Source organism: Vulpes lagopus, chromosome 3 (genome assembly GCF_018345385.1).
Source record: "Vulpes lagopus strain Blue_001 chromosome 3, ASM1834538v1, whole genome shotgun sequence".
In the NCBI taxonomy this organism is placed as follows: Eukaryota; Metazoa; Chordata; class Mammalia; order Carnivora; family Canidae; genus Vulpes; species Vulpes lagopus.
The window spans coordinates 73,525,600-73,544,267 of NC_054826.1; the positions used below are offsets into that span (position 1 = coordinate 73,525,600).

The following is an 18,668-nucleotide window of genomic DNA, read 5'->3' on the forward strand; positions in this document are numbered from 1 at the left end:
CTGTGGGACAAGCTGCGTGTAGGGTCCTCCTACTCCACCGTCTTCCTACTTTATGGAATAAAGGCCACTCTAGAACTTACATTATCTCAACTGTTGGGTATTTAAGTAAATGAAACCTACCTAGAGATGAAAAGGGGTCTGTGACCCTTGTCCCACTCAATTTCTTGCTCCCTCCATGGTTTAGTTTTAACCCTGAAACTAAAGGGGGCAGAGGTTAACATCTGTTTCAAATAGCCAGCCCCCCTCCCCCGAACAGCCATTTCCTCATAAGAATAGCGAATTATCTAATCTAAAGCCAATAGAAGATCTACTGGTGCCAACAGAGGCTCGAAGACTTCATAATAATACCCTCAGCAGCAGAATTTTTCTTTGGGGGATCGACTCCAAAGGAGCATAGGCCTAAAAGTTGTCTGGTTCCTCAAACCAAGAGCCCCTTTTCCAGGCTACAACCTCCCTTTCCTTGTTTTAGAAAGTATCCTTTGGGCAGCTGGGGTGGCCCAGCTAAACTGCTGTTAGCGCTGCCTTTGGCCCAGGGCGTGATCCTGGAGACCCAGGATCAGGTCCCACGTCCCCACGTCGGGCTCCCTGCATGGAGCCTGCTTCACCCTCTGCCTGTGTCTCTGCCTCTCTCTCTCTCTCTCTCTCTCTCTGTGTCTCTCATGAAAAAATAAATACAAAAAAAAGAAAAAGTATCCTTTACCTTTGGGAACCCGTCATGAGGCTTTGTTCCCTTGGTGCTGCCCCTACTCCCCATCATCTAACCTGTCTTGTATCCTTTGAACATCTTGGGCTGTTTGGTAACCTTAAAGATACTCCCATTGGTATCCCTGATTCCTTCACTTTTATCCCTTCGTCATACCAAGTACTCTACCTTCTTTTTCCAATTTAACATCTACAACAGAAAAGCATGCTAAGGACCACAAAAACTGACCCCAGCTTCTGAGATCCTTTTGGCTGCTGAGTAAGCAATCCTAACTTTGAGAACATATTCCAAATATTTTCCACTCAAGACCAGGACCTGATTCTGACCCCCTCACTTTTAAAAAATGAAAGGACAATCCACATGGGCCTCCACCCAATTTCCTCCTGTGTGTTGCCATGATTTGATTCTGAGCAAGCTTACAGTTCCTCTTTCCCATTTCTGAACTCCATACTTTTGTTCACACTGTTCTCTACCAAGAAAGCCATTTCGCCAACCTTGCTTCTTCCATGAAGGCTACACTAGCTACTTTATAGTTTTTTAAAATATTTTATTTATTCATGAGAGACACAGAGAAAGAGGCAGAGACACAGGCAGAAGGAGAAGCAGGCTCCATGCAGGGAGCCCGACGTGGGACTCGATCCCGCATCTCCGGGATCATGACCTGAGCCGAAGGCAGATGCTCAACGAACTGAGCCACTCAGGCATCCCTATAATTTTCTTTAAATATTTTATTTGAGAGAGCGAGTGTGCGAGAGAGCACTAGCATAAGCAGGGAGGAGGGGGAGCAGGAAAGGGAGGAGCAGACTCCCCACAGAGCAGGGAGCCAGATGCGGGGCTCATCCCAGGACCTGAGCCAAAGGCAGATGCTTAACTGAGCCACCGAGGCGCCCCTGCTACATCACAGTTTTAGTGGTGGAAGGAAAGATGCTGTGTGTTAAGTATCTGGTGCCTGTACTCAGATTACAGATTTCAGGCTTTTTTCCCCTTTCTGCCTATAGGTATATACAGAATGACTCGAATATGAAAATATTTACTAAGTACTAGAGCATTTAAATATAAGGTATTTACTAGTGACCAACTAAGGATTTTTTTTTTTTACCTTTGCTGCCCACACTCCCCCTTTGACCCAACAAGAACCAGAAGTTTCTCACTGTCCACTAGATGGCACTGCTTCCTTAGTCAGCAGTGACCCTTAAAGGACCCTATTCCAACTGGGACAAAGTAAGACAAATCTTGAAGAAATTTTTTTTAAAAACCATGCCACTTGCTCCCACAGAGGTCTCCAATTAGGCTATGCCGGGAATGTGACAAAATATAATAGGGGTCACTTTTGATTTTCACATATATAGCCAACTAGTCTACAATGGCCCAGAAACAGGTGGGTAGCCGCTACTACTCAACTATTATGAACTACTGAACTATTACTTATGAACTATTGTTACAGTTCATAAGCCTTGATTCTCCAGATATGTTATAACCATCCTAAGGTGGACTGCCTCAAGCTAGATTCATCTTCACCTTCTAAAACAACAAAATGTTCCTCGCAACTCCACACAAATGAAAAGGGACACCACAGAAAATGGGGATTAGGCTTTCTACGGTTTAGTGTAGGGAGGACTTTCAGCAGGTGGTCCCCAGCTTTCCCTTGGGGAGAATAGCTGAGGCATATGGATACATTGTGGGCCTGAAATGTGAATGACCAGGTCACTTCGCCCAAGTAGGAAAACTAGACAACCCAGCCCCATGTGGCCCAGTAAACGCAGCACGGGACTGTTTGCCGCTTCCCCCCGGGCTCTGCTCCCAAGCTGGTATAAAACTTCACAGAAGTCATAACCTCCTGGCCTCAATTTGTTTCATTATCAAGGAAGAGATCCTAAAGGCTTTAAAAATAATGACATTCAAAATATATTAAAGTAATACCTAGAGTGTTAAAAATAGAACATAATGGATTTAACATTTTGAATTGATTTAGAGACAAAGTATTTTCATTATTTCAATAAACTTGATGAAACATGAAGGACAGTGGCTTTCATGGAACGATCTTGAAAATATCTCCTTCTTCCCTCTTCTCTCATGCATGGTTTCCAGGTAGGAGGGATGGCCTGTGGTTACCATGGCAGGATACTTACCTTCTGAAAGAAACGTTTTTTGTCATCTGCGAAAAGCTGAACTCTCTGGCCCAACACCCAACTAGTTATCTGCGTTCAAGAGCGAGGCCACCACCGAGTCAGCTAGGACCAGGGCCCGCCGAGCAACAGGGACAAGCATAACATGTGGTCTTTCCGTGGAAACAAGCTATTCCTAAATCCATTCAGTGCCTTAAGCTAAACTAAGACCCAGGAACACTGGAAACCCCACCAGCAGAGGGGCCCCGTGCCCAGGTCTCACAATTAAATAAACCAAGTGGTGTGCTTCATTATCTGCTCTGTGGAAGACACCACTAGGATGCTGCAAAGGTGCCAGAGTCACATTGGTCAAGAGGCACATATATTCTATTAAGAGCCTCAAAGAACTTAACCAGGTCAGCCAGAGTACTAGCTAGGTGAGCGCTTCCCAACAGCGGTAAAGCAGAAGTCCATTAAACACGTGTTTGCCGAGAAGATGCTTAGAACCGGGTGCGGAGAGAGACAAGTCCAAGTGCTGAGAGTGAGTGGGGATGTGGGGATGACGGGGAGCCGGGGCAAGCTGGCAGCCGGACAGGGCGACGACTTAGAAAAGGTTCATGTCAAAACGCAGCGGAGCTCAGTTTTGAGAAAGCAATGGCGAGGTAAGCTTCTTTGGGGCACAAACTTTTTAAAAGATCTTATTTATTTGAGAGAGAAGCTCACAGGCAGTGGGGAGGGCAGAGGGAACAGCAGGCTCCCTGCTGAGCAAGGAGCGGGGTGGGGGGGGTGGGGGGGGGGACCGGGGGGCTCGATCCCAGGACCCTGAGCCGGACCCTGAGCCGAAGGCAGACGCTTAACCGAATGAGCCATCCGGGTCCCCTGGGGCATGAACTTTAAAACCTGAAATTTTGTGAGTAAGGTTGGGCAAGCAAAATATTCGGAGTCTGGGATATTACAGCACTGAGATGGACAAACTGACATAACTTTTAACAGACTAGAAAGTCTTACTTTTAAGAAACTAGTTTATTTTGGATGTCACCTGCAGCCAGGTGAGATGTGAAAAGATGTGGCCTCCAGAGGCCACTTCATCTCATCCTACTTCTGCGTGAGCCCCATCCCACCCTCAGCCCACCACCCAGAGAGCAGTCCCCGAGGCAGCGTGCCGTCAGGCCGTCTGCCTCACTCCCACAACTCCACACAGCCAACCAAGTAGCCTGCAGCCAGGCGGTTTTCGGACACCCTCCTCTTCCTCCTGGGAACATGGGCGGGGGAGGGGGGAACCTCTGCAGAGCAGGTGGGGGGACAGCCCAGTCCCCCTCCCTGAGCGGTGCCCCTGTGGCAGGGCAGGTGCAGACTCAGGAACTTCCTTATTGCCTTTCACCCCCATTCTGGGGAAACCGACTACAAGACCAGGAAGCAGGTCTTCAACAAACCAAAGCAACCATCTAGTTGAATCTCTTCAAATTCACATTCAGGGGCAGCCCGGATGGCTCAGCGGTTTAGCGCTGCCTTTAGCCCAGGGTATGATGATCCTGGAGACCCAGGATCGAGTCCCGCGTCGGGCTCCCTGCATGGAGCCTGCTTCTCCCTCTGCCTGTGTCTCTGCCTCTCTCTTTCTCATGAATAAATAAATAAAATCTTAAAAGAAAAAATTCATATTCAGAACTGACAACAGGAGCCACACTGAACCTGCTCGTAAACCACCGACCACATTCAACAAAGGTATAAAACACAATTATTTTATTGACTTCTTACAATCAAACACTGCCAACTACCATTACTTCCACTCATGCATCAGTAAAGAAAAGGATATTTCCTTAGTATTTTCAAATGATACATTTAAACAATAAACAAAAAAGTTAGAACTTAAAATGCACCCTGATTAATTATGTAAACTGGTAATTAAAAAAAAAGCGTAACTAATAATTTGGTTCCTTTCTTCATAAAATGGAAATTTAAATATTTCTCCTGATAGTCTTGAGGTTCTCATTATGTCATGAGTAGTGCAAAGTGTGGCACACAGAGTTTCATCTGGAAAGGTGCATCTCACACACCTTATTAAACAAACGAAATGTGCATAACAAAATGCATACAGTCAATGCATGATAGAAAGCATGTCTCCAATACAAGGTGGCCCCTCAGGCCACTGTATTATTTAGGTTTTGCATTATCATTTATGGCATTATAGATTAATTATACATAACATACTTTTATACATTTTAACCCTGAAGATAAGAAAAATAACTGTTGCTTGAAAAATTATTCCAGGTAGCCATTTGGTTTGTATCAGGAGAAAGTGAACCTCCGAAAGTCTAGCGTCTGCCCAATATGGAATCATCAGCTTGCGTGCTCAGTCAGACGGGACACATTTCACAGTGAGCGTTTCCCAGGTCCTGGCGTGCTGCTCCCACGGCACGCCAGGGGACGGAGCATCTCTGCCATTATTCTCTGTGTGGTTTTCCCTTTTTTTTTCTGGATGAACTGTATTACTCTATTCTTTTGTCTTGTCTTCTCAGCTCTTTCATGGCCTTCCACTTCAATTACTCATAAAGCCTTTCAGAATATCCTCAGAGAGCTCCATAAGGGGAAGTTCCGGAGAGGGAAAATCCAAGGGAGGAAGATTGGGTATGGGGATGTCCTTGGCTTTCCCAGTACTCGAGGCAAACTTCTGCCAGGTGGAGGAGGCCGCAGCGGTCTCGGAATGTGGCGGCAAGCTCCACAGCTCAGACTTTTCTACAAAATCAGCATCGACATCCAGTTCCTTATCTACTGGGCCTTTCAGAAGTCTGGCCTTTTCGGCCTTTAGCTGTTTGTTTTCTTTCCTTAATCTTTCATTCTCAGCCACAAGGAATTCCACGTGCCTCTTCAAGTCTGCGATCTTGGTTGCCTGCTCCTCTATAATGGTCTTATCATCTTTGGGGGCTTTGCTTCCAATGCATGGCTCTGCTGGCTCCCTCTTCTGCTGGAGTAGAAACAGTAGTGTGTCTGGATCCCTGTCAAAGACCCCCTGAATTTCAGGCAGATGTTTCTCAGTGGAAGGGCTGTATTTCTCGGAGAGGAGGGGACTCTGGCCCTCGGCCTCCTCAGAGGAGGGTCTGTGAGATGCCTGCAGCGGAGCAGCTGCCTCTTTGTCTGTGCTTTGCTGGGCTTTCAATCTTTCCTCCCGCTTTGCCCTTTTCCATCTCTCCTGGATGAGGAGGAGCTGTTTCATGTGGCTATCCCTTTGCAATTCCAGTGACAGGTGAGCCTAGCACACACAGAAGGAAAGGTATCATTTAAATCTTTTTAGGAATAGCCAGTGAATATAATCCCAAGATCCTCCTTTCTAAATAACTTTTATAACACTTTAGATTTATATACTATGTTTCCAATTCAAAAGAACCTCAAATTTCCTCAAAACAACCAGGTCTCAGCTGGGCCAGAGGCCATTCCCATCCACCATAGTCAAGGCCCCACCACAAAAAGAGGGGACAAACAGGCAACAAAGGGGCTCAGGGAGGACTGCACTTCTGAGCCCCACAGGACATCTCCCTAAGGCCACTCCTTCAAGACCAGGAGACGATGGTGAACTCCCTAACAGATGGAAATAAAGAGCTAGTCAAAATAAGGAGACCAAAACACATTCTAGACGAATGAATAAGACAGGTCCTCAGAAAAACAACTAAATGCCATGAAGATAAGCAATGTACCCCATAAACAGTTCAAAATAATGGTCACAAAGATGCTCACCTAACTTGGGAGAAGAATGTATGAATATGTATCTTCAACAAAGATATAGAAAATATCTCCATAATATAAGAAAGTACTGAGCAGAAAAATACAATAAGTAAAAAATACATTATAGGGAATAAACAGATTAGATGATACAGAACAGATCAGCAATCTGAAAGGGTAGAAATCACCCAAAATCAACATCAAAAGAAAACATTTTTTGTGATAAAGATAGTTACTTAAGGGATCTCTGGGACAATAAAGAGTAATAAGAAAACTTGTATGAAGAACTAATATTAGCAATGTCCACAACAGCCAAACTATGGAAAGGGTACAGATGTCCATCAACAGATGAGTGGATAAAGACATGGTGTATGTGTACAATGGAATACTACTCAGGCATCAAAAGAATGAAATCCTGCCATTTGCAATGACGTGGAAAGAACTACAGTATATTATGCTAAGCAAAGTAAGTCAGAGAAACATAAATACCATATGATCTTATTCATATGTGGAATTTAAGAAACAAAACAGATGAACACAGGGGAAGGAAAGGAAAAATAAAATAAGATGAAAACAGAGGGAGACAGACCGTAAGAGGCACTGAGCTCTAAGAAACAAACTGAGGGTTGCTGGAAGGCAGTGGCTGGGGAGATGGGGTAACTGGGGGACGGGCATTAAGAAGGACACTTGGTGGAATGAGCACTGGGTATTATATCAACTGATGAATCACTAACTTCTACCCCTGCAATTTTTTAAAAAGGAAGAAATGGAGCTTTTATAAAAATAATTTTTATTTTAAAACAAAAATAAGTAATAGCTGAAAGAGATCCACACCAAGACATTATAATTAGATTGTCAAAAATTAAAGATAAAGTGGACCTCAAAAGCAGCAAGAGAAAAGCAATTAGTTCCATATCAGGGAATCCCCATAAGGTTATCAACTGAGTGTTTTATTTTTTGGTTAAGTCTTTTTCCTCATCTTTGTAACAACATCTAATTTTTTAGGGTCATTTTATTTTATATCATTTCTGTAGAGATCTTTGCACTCTGGTTTAGAGGGTTATAAATAACACTGGGATGTTAATCTATAAATCAATTTTATTTTCACCATCAAAATTATCATGTTCCACATAAAGCCATCATATGAACTGCAGGTAGCAACTGGAAAAGAGTTAGCAACATGGGAAACACAGTTTGGCAATTTCAGAAATAAAAACACTATTCCAATGTATGTGAATTCCATTGTGAAATGTACAAATACTAGAATAAAACAGAAGAAGCATCACCTACTATTAAATAACTGAAGACAACTAAGTGTAGGGGGTGGCTGGAAACACAGTAATTACTGACAATACTGACAAGTTTTCATAATTTCAACACATTTAATTCTCAGGATTCCTGAGTACAAGCACAGATTGGAGAAGTGTCACTAAAGAGGAGGGAGACCAAAAAAGCCAACCCCCCCCCAAAAGAAAACCAAAACAAAAAAACACCCAACAACAAAAAACCAACAACAACCACCAAACAAAAAAAAACAAAAAAAAAACTCCTTAAAGGAGCTGACCACAAATCATGTGGTACAAATTTTAGGAAAGTGCAAAACTGCTGTCTGGAAGTATGTTTTTCTGACCACCACCATGAAAATATTGCAAAAATGTAATGATCTGTTTTCCCCACCTAAGGTTTTGTTAGGTCTTCAAACATCAGAACCATGATAAAAAAAAAAAAAAAAAAAAAAAAAAAGAAAGAAACATGATTCACACTAACAATACGAGAGTCATAACAAATAATAACATATATCAATTACAGATTTTGGAAGGAAATGGAGAACATGTTTTATTTTCCTGGTATTCTGTTTAGGACCAATTAAGACCCTGGTCATTGAGATGATCTCTCCTTAATGCCTGAGAGGCTCTGGCCTTTTACGATAAATGCTTTGGGCTGGTTCGGAGTCCACACAAAGCATGCCTGCAAGTCCCTGGGTTCAGGGATCCTGGCGAACCAATGCCAAAAGCAGAAATTCCTGGGAGAGAAGAGGGCGAAGGCTGCCTCTCCCCCACTCCTCCCAAAGTAGGCAGGGTAGCAGCTTCAAGGATGCCCCACAACCTTCAGGGGCCAGTTCTCTGTGGAGATGTCCCAGGGGAGGCTCAGCTGGGGCAGATGGAGCCTGGCACACTCCTGCTTTAGGAGACTCGAAATACGAAAGGTGTCAACTGTCCCCAAATCGATATACAGGTTTAATGCAATTCCATCCACATCACAGCAAGATGCCAGTTGTAAAAGAGGGGAAGGTGAGACCTCTGGTGTTACAGGATGTGAATCCTCTGCCAACTATCAGCTGGATTCTGAGCAAAAGGTCTCCGGGCCAGTGGCACGATACATTCACAGTGCTGAAAGGAAAACACAACCAAAAATACCCAGCAAGGCTATCATTCAGAACTGACGTAGAGATAAAAGAGTGTCCCAGACAAACAAAAGCTAAAGGAGTTCGTCACCACTAAACCGGCTTTACCAGAAGCATTAAAGGTAATTCTTTAAGTGGTAAGACAAGACCAAAACTAGAAATAAGAAAACATATGAAAGAAAAAAAATCTCACCAGTAAGGAAAAACAGAAAAAGAAGTGGATCAACCACTAATTAAGCTAGTATGAGGGTTAAAAGACCTAAGTCAACAAAATCTACAATAATTAGTTAAGGGACTCATTTAATAAAAAGGCATAAAATAGATGTCAAAAACACAAAATGTGTATGTGGGGTGATAAAGTGAATAAAAATGTAGTGCTTTTAGGATGCACTTGAACTTAAAACGACCACCAACTTTTTTTTTTTTTTTTTTTTAAGATTTTATCCATTTATTCATGAGAGACACACAGGCAGAGACACAGGCAGAGGGAGAAGCAGGCTCCATGCACCGGGAGCCCGATGTGGGATTCGATCCCAGGTCTCCAGGATCGTGCCCTGGGCCAAAGGCAGGCGCCAAACCCCTGGGCCACCCAGGGATCCCTCATTTCTGATTTTCTATGCGAGTGTTCTCTTTTTTCTTTTTTTAAGATTTTATTTATTCATGAGAGACACAGAGAGAAAGAAAGAGAGAGAAAGGCAGAGAGACACAAGCAGAGGGAGAAGCAGGCTCCATGCAGGAAGCCCGATGTGGGACTCGATCCCAGGACTCCGCAGTCGTGCTCCAAGCCAAAGGCAGACACTCAACCACTGAGCCACCCAGGCGTCCCTCTTTTTTCTTATTGAAAGTTTATCAGTTTTGTTTATCTTTATAGAAAACCAGCTTTTAGTTTCTTTTATCTTTTCTGTTTTTTTGAAATCTGTTTCACTTATTCCTTCTCTGGTCTTTATTATCTCCTTCCTTCTATTTTACTTTGGGCTTTGTTCTTCAGTAGAGTATGTGTGTGTGGGGGGGTACACTTTAATATTTTGTTTAAGATACTGCCTGGCGGGCAGCCCCGGTGGCACAGCGGTTTAGCACTGCCTGCAGCCCAGGGCGTGATCCTGGAGACCCTGGATCGAGTCCCACGTCAGGCTCTCTGCATGGAGACTGCTTTTCTCTCTGCCTCTATCTCTCTCTCTCTCTGTGTCTCTATGAATAAATAAATTAAATCTTAAAAAAAAAAAAAAAAAAAAGATACTGCCTGGCATTCTGTTAACTAAACTGAGTGCTTTAAAAAATTCTAAGTGAGAAAAACAATAGTCTAAAAAATAATGACACTGTGACTCAATGAGAATTTTACTCTATCAGATATATATTAAATTAAAAAAATTTTTTAAAGATTTTATTTATTTATTTATGAGAGACAGAGAGAGAGAGAGAGAGAGAGAGAGAGAGAGAGGCAAAGACACAGGCAGAGAAAGAAACAGGTTCCACGCAGGGAGCTTGACATGGGACTCGATCCCAGGTCTCTAGGATCAGGCCCTGGGTTGAAGGCGGTGCTAAACCGCTGAGCCACCCAGGCTGCTCTAAGTTAAAATTTTTAAACAAAAAAAGCAAAAACAAAGTAAGTAGGTCCTTCTACCTTAGATAAGCTAACTTTTTTATTCATAAACAAAATCCCATTCATTCAGAAAGTCAGAAGTCCTTTCCAAATCAACACATTGAATAAGACCTTTTTTGAATGGTCCTACGCCTCTGAAATGCCATTTGTACTCAGCTTAAAAATTAGAAAACTTTTCCCTTTAAACATTCATTCTACAACTAGGTAAAATCTTTTTAAAGATTTACTTTATTTAAGTGGGGGGAGGAGGAGAGACTCTTAAGCAGACTCCATGCTGAGTACAGAGCCTAGTTTGGGGCTGGATCCCATGACCCAAGCTGAAATCAAGAGTCAGATGCTTAACCAACTGAGCCACCCAGGTGCCACAGCTAAAATCCCTTTTTACTAACAGGGGTTCAGAAAGCTCAGTGCATGTTTGTATTCTGTGGCTAACATGAGCAGTTCTATACAACGGGAAGAGCACAGAACAGAAAACAACTTTCAGATTCTCTTGGCTCAGTTTGAGGAAGTCGTGTTTTTTCCCTTGCCCACTGATAACCCCTCACAGAAGTGATCATCTCCTTAATTGTATTAGACAAACATTTACTGAGTATTTTCTATGTACCCTGACACTTTTATAATCGGAAAATCATCTTTGGATAAAGATATTTTCAAAACCTAGGCAGGCCCTACCCAAACGCAGAAAAAATTTAAAGCCATTGGTGAAACAAAATTTAAAGGTACCAGAACTGCTTAGGAATTCAGGAAAAGACAAATTTAGATTTAAATTATTTTTGGCATGCAAAGGGAAGGCCAGCAGCTGGTTTCCCCTTAGCCAGAACTGCTTAGTCTCTAAGAAACACACATCTTAGACCTGGGAGTAAATAACTGAAAACAGAAGTTTCTGCAGGCCACATCTGGGACATTGAGTTTTAATTTTTGAAGTACTCTTGTCCATTTTGTGTATTTTAGACTACAGTGTTTTATGCACGCTATTTTTAGCACTGACAAAAAAATCCTTCTAACCCTTATCACAAATATTAAGAAATTGTCTCACCTGCTCAGACTGTGTGAGCTTCATGGCTTCAGAAAGATATGCTGGTTAAGAAAAAAAAAAAAGGCACATTAATATGAATGTCATAATCTTGTAATCAACAGGTCAAAGGAAGAGCTCTAATACTCCTATGACAAAAAGAATTGTTTAGAAGCAATTCTGCTACATAGTTATCCTGTTCCTGAAAAGAAACAAGGTGGGGATTTTAAGACAGGATTCTTAACTTCTCCAAGAAAGAAGTCAGTGGTAATCAACTGTAGATATTCTCTACCCTATAATGAAAGTGTTTGTTCTTCAAAATCCTTGTAAGATTTCATAATTAAGAAAGTAAGGATGGCCTAATCAGTATTATAGGATCAGGAAGGATAAAAATTAAACAAGAACCTAACAAAACCTCATTACTCACTTTGATCAGAAAAATATCAAGAAATGATTATTAAAAAAAAAAAAAAAAAGAAATGATTATTAGTATCTTTTTACCCACATGAATACCTGGACTATATCATTTTGGCCTCCTAGAGAACTACTTTTATTGAACTATTTGAGCTATCCCATCAACCTATCATGAATCAGGTAGTTAAGAGCCATAAGAACTTGTTGACATGGGATGCCTCACTGGTTGGGCATCTGCCTTCAATTCAGGGCATGGTCCCGGGATCGAGTCCCACATCGGACTCCCCTTAAGGAGCCTGCTTCTCCCTCTGCCAGTGTCTCTGCCTCTCTGTTTCTCATGAATAAATGAATAAAATCTTAAAAAAAAAAAAAAAAAACTTCTTGACATTATTTATTTATTTTTAAGGCTTTTATTTATTCATGAGAGACAAAGAGAGGCAGAGACACAGAGGGAGAATCAGGCTCCATGCAGGGAGCCTGATGTAGGACTCGATCCCAGGACTCCAGGAACACTCCCCGGGCTAAAGGCAGACACTAAACCGCTGAGCCACCCAGGCATCCCTTGACATTATTTATTGTAAGCAAGTTGTTGAGGATAGTTATAATCTTTTTTATAAAGACCACAAATGATCAGTAACTCAATGAACTTCTCTGACACCCTTAGGATCAGTTCCTGGATGATATAATTTACTTGAATTTAAATAATCACTGTAAAAGTCCCTATTTTTCCTCTCTGAGCTATCTTCTAGAAAGCTCAAAGCCAAGTTCTTCTATCAAATAAGCAAGAACTCATGGTGCATTCTGTGAACAATGCTTCTAGGCACTCCTCATTTTATCTTTGTGGATTCCCCATCTGCGTATTTTTAATTACATTTTATATTTTGTTGTATTCCTTTCTAAGGCCTTTTATATGCTATCTAGAACAAAACTGGGTATAAATAACAAGTACTATAATAATAGATAATGTACAGTCTCTGTTTTTTATTTTCTTGCTTACTATAAACTTTTCATTATCTCTCATCCCTACATTAAGTTCCTTTTTCCCTTTTTGCAGATACTACAAGGTAGTGTTTCTGTCATCTTAATCCAAATATTTTAATGATTCTGAATTTATGACTTAAAACTATTGTCTGCCAGATTCTACCAGTCTTGTTTTAATATATTTTAATTGGGAGTTCGATTTGCCAAATTACAGTATAACAACACCCAGTGCTTATCCTGTCAAGTGCCCCCCTCAGCGCCTGTACCATAGTCTTTAAGATACAGATTAACTGGGTGATTTCTCCCCAATGGAAGACAGAGTTGGTTGTACAGCCTTTGCTCTAGCCATACTTACATTTTTCCTCACCTTTTGTGCCTTTTATTCTCATAGTAAGTCTATAGAGCTGCATACAGATTATTTTTCCTTTTTTCTTCATGTTTAAGCCTGCTGAGACATTCTACATGTGGATGAACTTTCCTAAACATCTTTCCTATTGTGTCTGCAAACACATGTCCCTGTGTGAACTACAGTTTGCTTTAAATCCACTTTATAAACAAATGGAACAGTTTCATAAAACTAGGCTTATACCACTGAGCAGGGAGCCTAACTCGGGACTTGATCCTAGGCCTTTGTAGAACCCTAAAACCATAACATGAGAGCAGAGGATACCCAAGGACACGGAGTTCCCAAAGTGCAAAAAAATCAACATGAGTCACACTGTCACTTTAAGTGTTTTCCACGCTTTACTTTAAATTTTGGGTCCTAAGGGGTACCTGCCTCTGTCAGTAGAGCATGTGACTCTTGATCTCAGGATTTTAAGTTCAAGCCCCACACTGAGTATAGAGATCACTTAAAACCAAAATCTTAAAAATATAGATGTATAACTAAAATAAAATCTGGGTCTTAATAAAAAGGTTATTTTAAAAGAAAAAAATGGGGGGGCCTTGGTGGCACCATCTGTTAAGTATCCAACTCTTGGTTTTGGCCCAGGTCATCTCAGGGTTGTGATATCAAAGCCCCGCATTGGGTTCTGCACATCTCTCTCCCTCTGCCCCTCCGCCAACTGGTATACCCTCTCTCTTGAATGAATAAAATCTTTAAAAAAAAAAATTTCATTCATTTGAGAGAGAGAGCACAAGCAGAGGGAGAAGCAGACTCCCCACTGAGCAGGGAGCCTAACTCGGGACTTGATCCTAGGCCCTGGAGACCATGATCTGAGCCAAAGGCAGGCTCTCAACCGTCTGAGGCACCCAAGCACCGCAGAGAAATAGACTGTCATCTGATCACACAGTCATGAATTTGTTCCAGAGTCACATATGCCCCACTAAGATGAAAATTTAGGAAAGAGGTACTTTTTATCTCCAAAAATTCTAACAATTCAGGTTAAACTACTTCCTTCAATTGTAACACAAAACTAATATTTAAGGTAGACATTAAATAAATGATGGGGAAAAGGAACTAAAAACGTGAAGAATTTATTACTTTTTAAACTAACACCTTTCCCTATTCTATCATAAATCTGTTAAATTGGCACCAAAGTACAAAATGTATAGCTTATCTGCACACACACAGAAAACCACTGCCTCTGAATGACAAAGACTGATCTGCTCTGAATCATTTTCCTGTTGCCATAGCTTCCTGGGAAGGTCCAGGTCAAGAACTGTTTTCAACCAAATACATATAAACAACGCACTCAAACGTCTGCTCATCTTCTGCAGTGCTCAAGTTCTAAGCATTATAAATGGCTATTATTAACTTTGCATTCAAGTTTTTGCTTTTTGCTATTTGTGAAAGAAATGAACCCACTTAGGGAAGTGGACTGTGTAAGACTACAGTGAGAATTCTATCAATCTAGTTATAGATGCTAATCGAGGATTTAAAGCAATAGATTTTTCTAACAATCCTGAAGCCTTGGGAGTCTGTGGTTTCTTTAATTTTTCTTTCAATATAGGGTGGTAAAATGTGGACACATCCTCCTCCCCTGCTCCTACTGGACAGATGGCTTTTTCTTTCTGGATTTGGTATCTCAGCTTATCTGTCAAATGAGTGCTCAGATGCTCGATTTTGTCTAATCCAGGCACTGTCCAAAACATTTACAAAATAAACACCATCTGGGGTGCCTGGCTGGTTCAGTTAGTAGAGCAAGTGACTCTTGATCTTGAGGTTCTGAGTTCAAGCACAGTGGGTATAAGCTTACTTAAAAAAAAAAATCCATCAGAACACCACTAAGTATGGGGGCTATGAATTTAGCTATGTAATCTCAGGATCAGTGTTCAGTCTCAATCTCCTCTGGTCTCGAAAAGTCAAAGAGGACTCATCTTTTGCCCCAAGTTCTTTATTTCAGGTTTTCCTTTCTTTCTGTCTTTCTCAGATGAGAGCCTTCCCTGTCATGGTTCTAAAATAATTTCCAAACACCAAGTTCCTTCACTTCAGAATATATCTACATCCATTTTCCCAAACACCTCAGCTATAAGCCCTAGATAGAGAAGTCAATTCAGAAAATACTAAGCTTACTCTAACCACATTAATTTTTTTTAAAGATTCATTTATTTATTTGAGAAGAGAAAGTGTGTGTGTGTGTGAGCAGGGAGAGGGCCAGAGGGAGAGAATCTTCAAGCAAACTCCTTGCTGAGCATGGAGACCAACACAGGGCTCAATACCAGGACTGTGAGATCATGACTTGAGCCAAAATTTAGTCAGGCGCTTAATCAACTAAGACGCCCAGGCGCCCCTAACCATGTCAATTTTCAAGCTAGCATTACATTCACAACTCCACTCTAAAATACAAGGCTATTTTTAACCAAGTCTGAACTCCAAATCAAATCAGCTCAGTGGGATTAACTAATCATACTTAAATTCTATCTCCCTAATTAGAGCTAATGGGATCCAGAAGGCTGCCTTTATCTTTTGTATTGCTGAGAATCTTGGAGAATGTAGATACTGAGAAAGTGAGAGGGGTGTAAAGCCCAACATCAGTCTTCACTCCTCAAAGACGGATGTAGGATAGAAATGAAGGAGACCTTTCTCCCTTTTATATACTCAATCTTCTGCTGTTCAATACACAATGTATGCTGACCACCCCATTGTAATATATTTTATACATGTGTAACTACAACCATTGTGGGATATTTAATTAAAGGTATTATTTCACTGGCATTCATCCACAACACTTTTTAAAAAATAGTGTATGGTACATTTTCTTTTCTGTATAGTGACTATAAATTTAACAATATGATTCACAACAAAATATGGTTTCTGAAAGATTTAAAGAGCACTGGTTGCCAAGTTTAATGCTGTATAAAAAAGCTCCCCATAAAATTCACCATAAAAATTCAAAAAGACTTACGGGGTACCTATTACGCTCTTGGCTCTTCTGAAGGAGTATACTTCAGTGGCAAAACTAATTTTTTAACGATAAGACTTGAAATTTTATCTGAAAAATCACCAGCTCGTAGGCAAAAATCACTGACATAAAAGAACTTATTCAAACCAGTATCCACTGTGTGGTCTGTATTTCAGCACTAAGGCAACACTGGAAGGGTATACTGCCAAGAAACAGCATGGCTTTAATCATCACAGTGGCCTAGAAGGAGAAAAAGTGTCTTTCTCCAGCAGAAAGACTGTAAGGCTTGCTGTAAGGAAGGTGACTTATTTTGAATGCAGCATGAATAAAACACTCCCTCGTCAAAGCTTTTAGGGTTTTTTTTTTTTTAAGAATTCATTCATTCATTCATTCATTCATGAGAGACACAGAGAGGCTGAGACACAGGCAGAGGGAGAAGCAGGCTCCCCGCAGGGAGCCCAATGCAGTACTCAATTCCAGGACCCTGGGAACACAACCTGACCCAAAGGCAGATGCTCAACCACTGAGCCACCCAGGTGCCCCAGCATTTAGTTTTGTTAATCAGCCAACAGAAACCAGTCTGTACAAAACAGACCCCAAAGATCTATTTCTGAGTTCAACATATGCTAGACTGTGCAATTGCCTGGGATAGAATTAAGTGTCTGATAAGTCATTAATTCTAAATTCTGTACCTAAAAGAAAGCTATCATCAGCATACCATAGGCATGAATATACAGATGAAATATTCAGAAGGAAGCTAAAAAAGAATACTATCAGCATCTTAGAAAACAAATTCAGTGAAAACTAATTGGTTAGAATTTAGTTTTTGCTTTCATAATCCAAAACGCCTATTTGAAATCCATTTTTCCATAATAACTAAGATAAACTGGTAGACTTCTTGCAATCACGTCTAGCTTTAGGGATCTCTGGACTCAAAAAGCTGTGTTCAGGAGTCATTTACCAATACAGCATGGCATGCAACCTTCACAATTTAGGAAGATTATGTTAAGGATCAACCGGGAAATCCAGCATACTTACTTGAAAAGTAATCCAAACCAATGATCTGGTGGGTCAGTAGTGTCAACCTTGTATACACAGGGCAATAACACATCATTATTGTGACTTTTGTTCTGAACAAATTGTTGAGATATGCTGGAGAAAAGAAACTGCCCTCCAGTTTTAAAGTCAGTATTTCTTTAGAACACTCACCTGAAGCCTTTTTATGACAAGAAATCGCCTCTTCGTATTTCCCTGCAGCTAATAAACGATCTGCTCGTCTGCTCTGTTGATGAGCCTAGAAGACAAACATTCCTAAATTCCTCTCAATTATATACATAAAAAAAAAGACTTAAAAAATTCTTTTGACAAGATAAATAATGCTTTTTTCTGCCACACATCAAACCATCACAGCTATGTCTGTAAGGAATCTAATGGGTAGCTCCTAGAGCTGTAGCATCTGAAAGAAGTTAAAACTTTTCTCAACTCTACCAATAAACCATCAAGTTTCACACCACACACTTAACTCCTTCAGTGATCCACATTCTTTTACTCTTTAAGGATTAACCAAGAGTTACCATCACAGATTATTACTTAAAATGTGTATTTAATTTTTAACAATCTCTTTTCAAAACAAGTTATCTTGCAGATCCCTTCACTAGTCTGTATCATTTAAAAACTATAATCAGGAAATTACAGAAAACTCAAGCTTCTCTTATATCCCTTTCAACATTAAATTTACTATTCAAAATAGAAATCTGAACACTGTACTGAGGAATTAATAATATGGATATTTAATATTACAGCAATTTTTTTTCAGGTACCACTGACCAAAACAACAAACTCAGAAGTTCTGAAAGCAAATGACTAAAGTGCTCCAGAATATGAAGATAAATGGATTAATAAGTAGTTATCAGCCTCTTCACATCTGTGCTACATTTTAAGAGTTCCTACAACCTTATGAGTATCCCTCCCTTTCTTAAATAAGGAGATCCAGCAGACATACAGGGGCCACATATCTTACCCAAGATTTTACAGTTAAGCAAGCAAGGAGAAAGGATCAAGTCAATTCTAGTGTAGTCTTCCTCAAACTCACAGATGATTTAGCAAAGCTTCTTAATAAAAAAAAGGGGGGGGAGCACTGTATGCCTATGTACAAAGGAGCATTAATCACAATGGCGAAAAGGTGGAAGCAATGCAAATATGCATCAACAGATCAACGGATAAACAAAATGCAGTATCCATACACAATGGAATCTGTACTCATCCTTGAAAAGGAAGGAAATTCTGACACATGTCACAACAGGGATGAACTCCAAGGACATTAACGCTAATAATAAAATATAAAATAAGCCAGTTACAAAAAACAAATGCTGTATGATCCTGCTAACATGG

At 40.7% G+C, this 18,668-nt stretch overlaps 1 protein-coding gene across 2 annotated transcripts in view; it reads right to left on the reverse strand.

Moving 5' to 3' along the window:
* Positions 1 to 4,533: 4,533 nt before the first annotated feature.
* NRBF2 (nuclear receptor binding factor 2) overlaps positions 4,534 to 18,668 on the reverse strand; it is a 29,581-nt gene continuing 15,446 nt past the window's right edge. The window contains exons 2-4 of one of the 2 annotated variants that reach the window (XM_041750462.1): positions 17,487 to 17,571; positions 11,563 to 11,603; positions 4,534 to 6,055 (exon numbers count right to left, since the gene is read on the reverse strand). In XM_041750462.1, coding sequence (XP_041606396.1) covers positions 5,345 to 6,055; positions 11,563 to 11,603; positions 17,487 to 17,571 — 837 coding nt within the window. In that variant the 3' untranslated portion in view covers positions 4,534 to 5,344. The remainder of the gene's footprint in view (positions 6,056 to 11,562; positions 11,604 to 17,486; positions 17,572 to 18,668) is intronic. The other variant, XM_041750463.1, reaches the window with a different exon arrangement.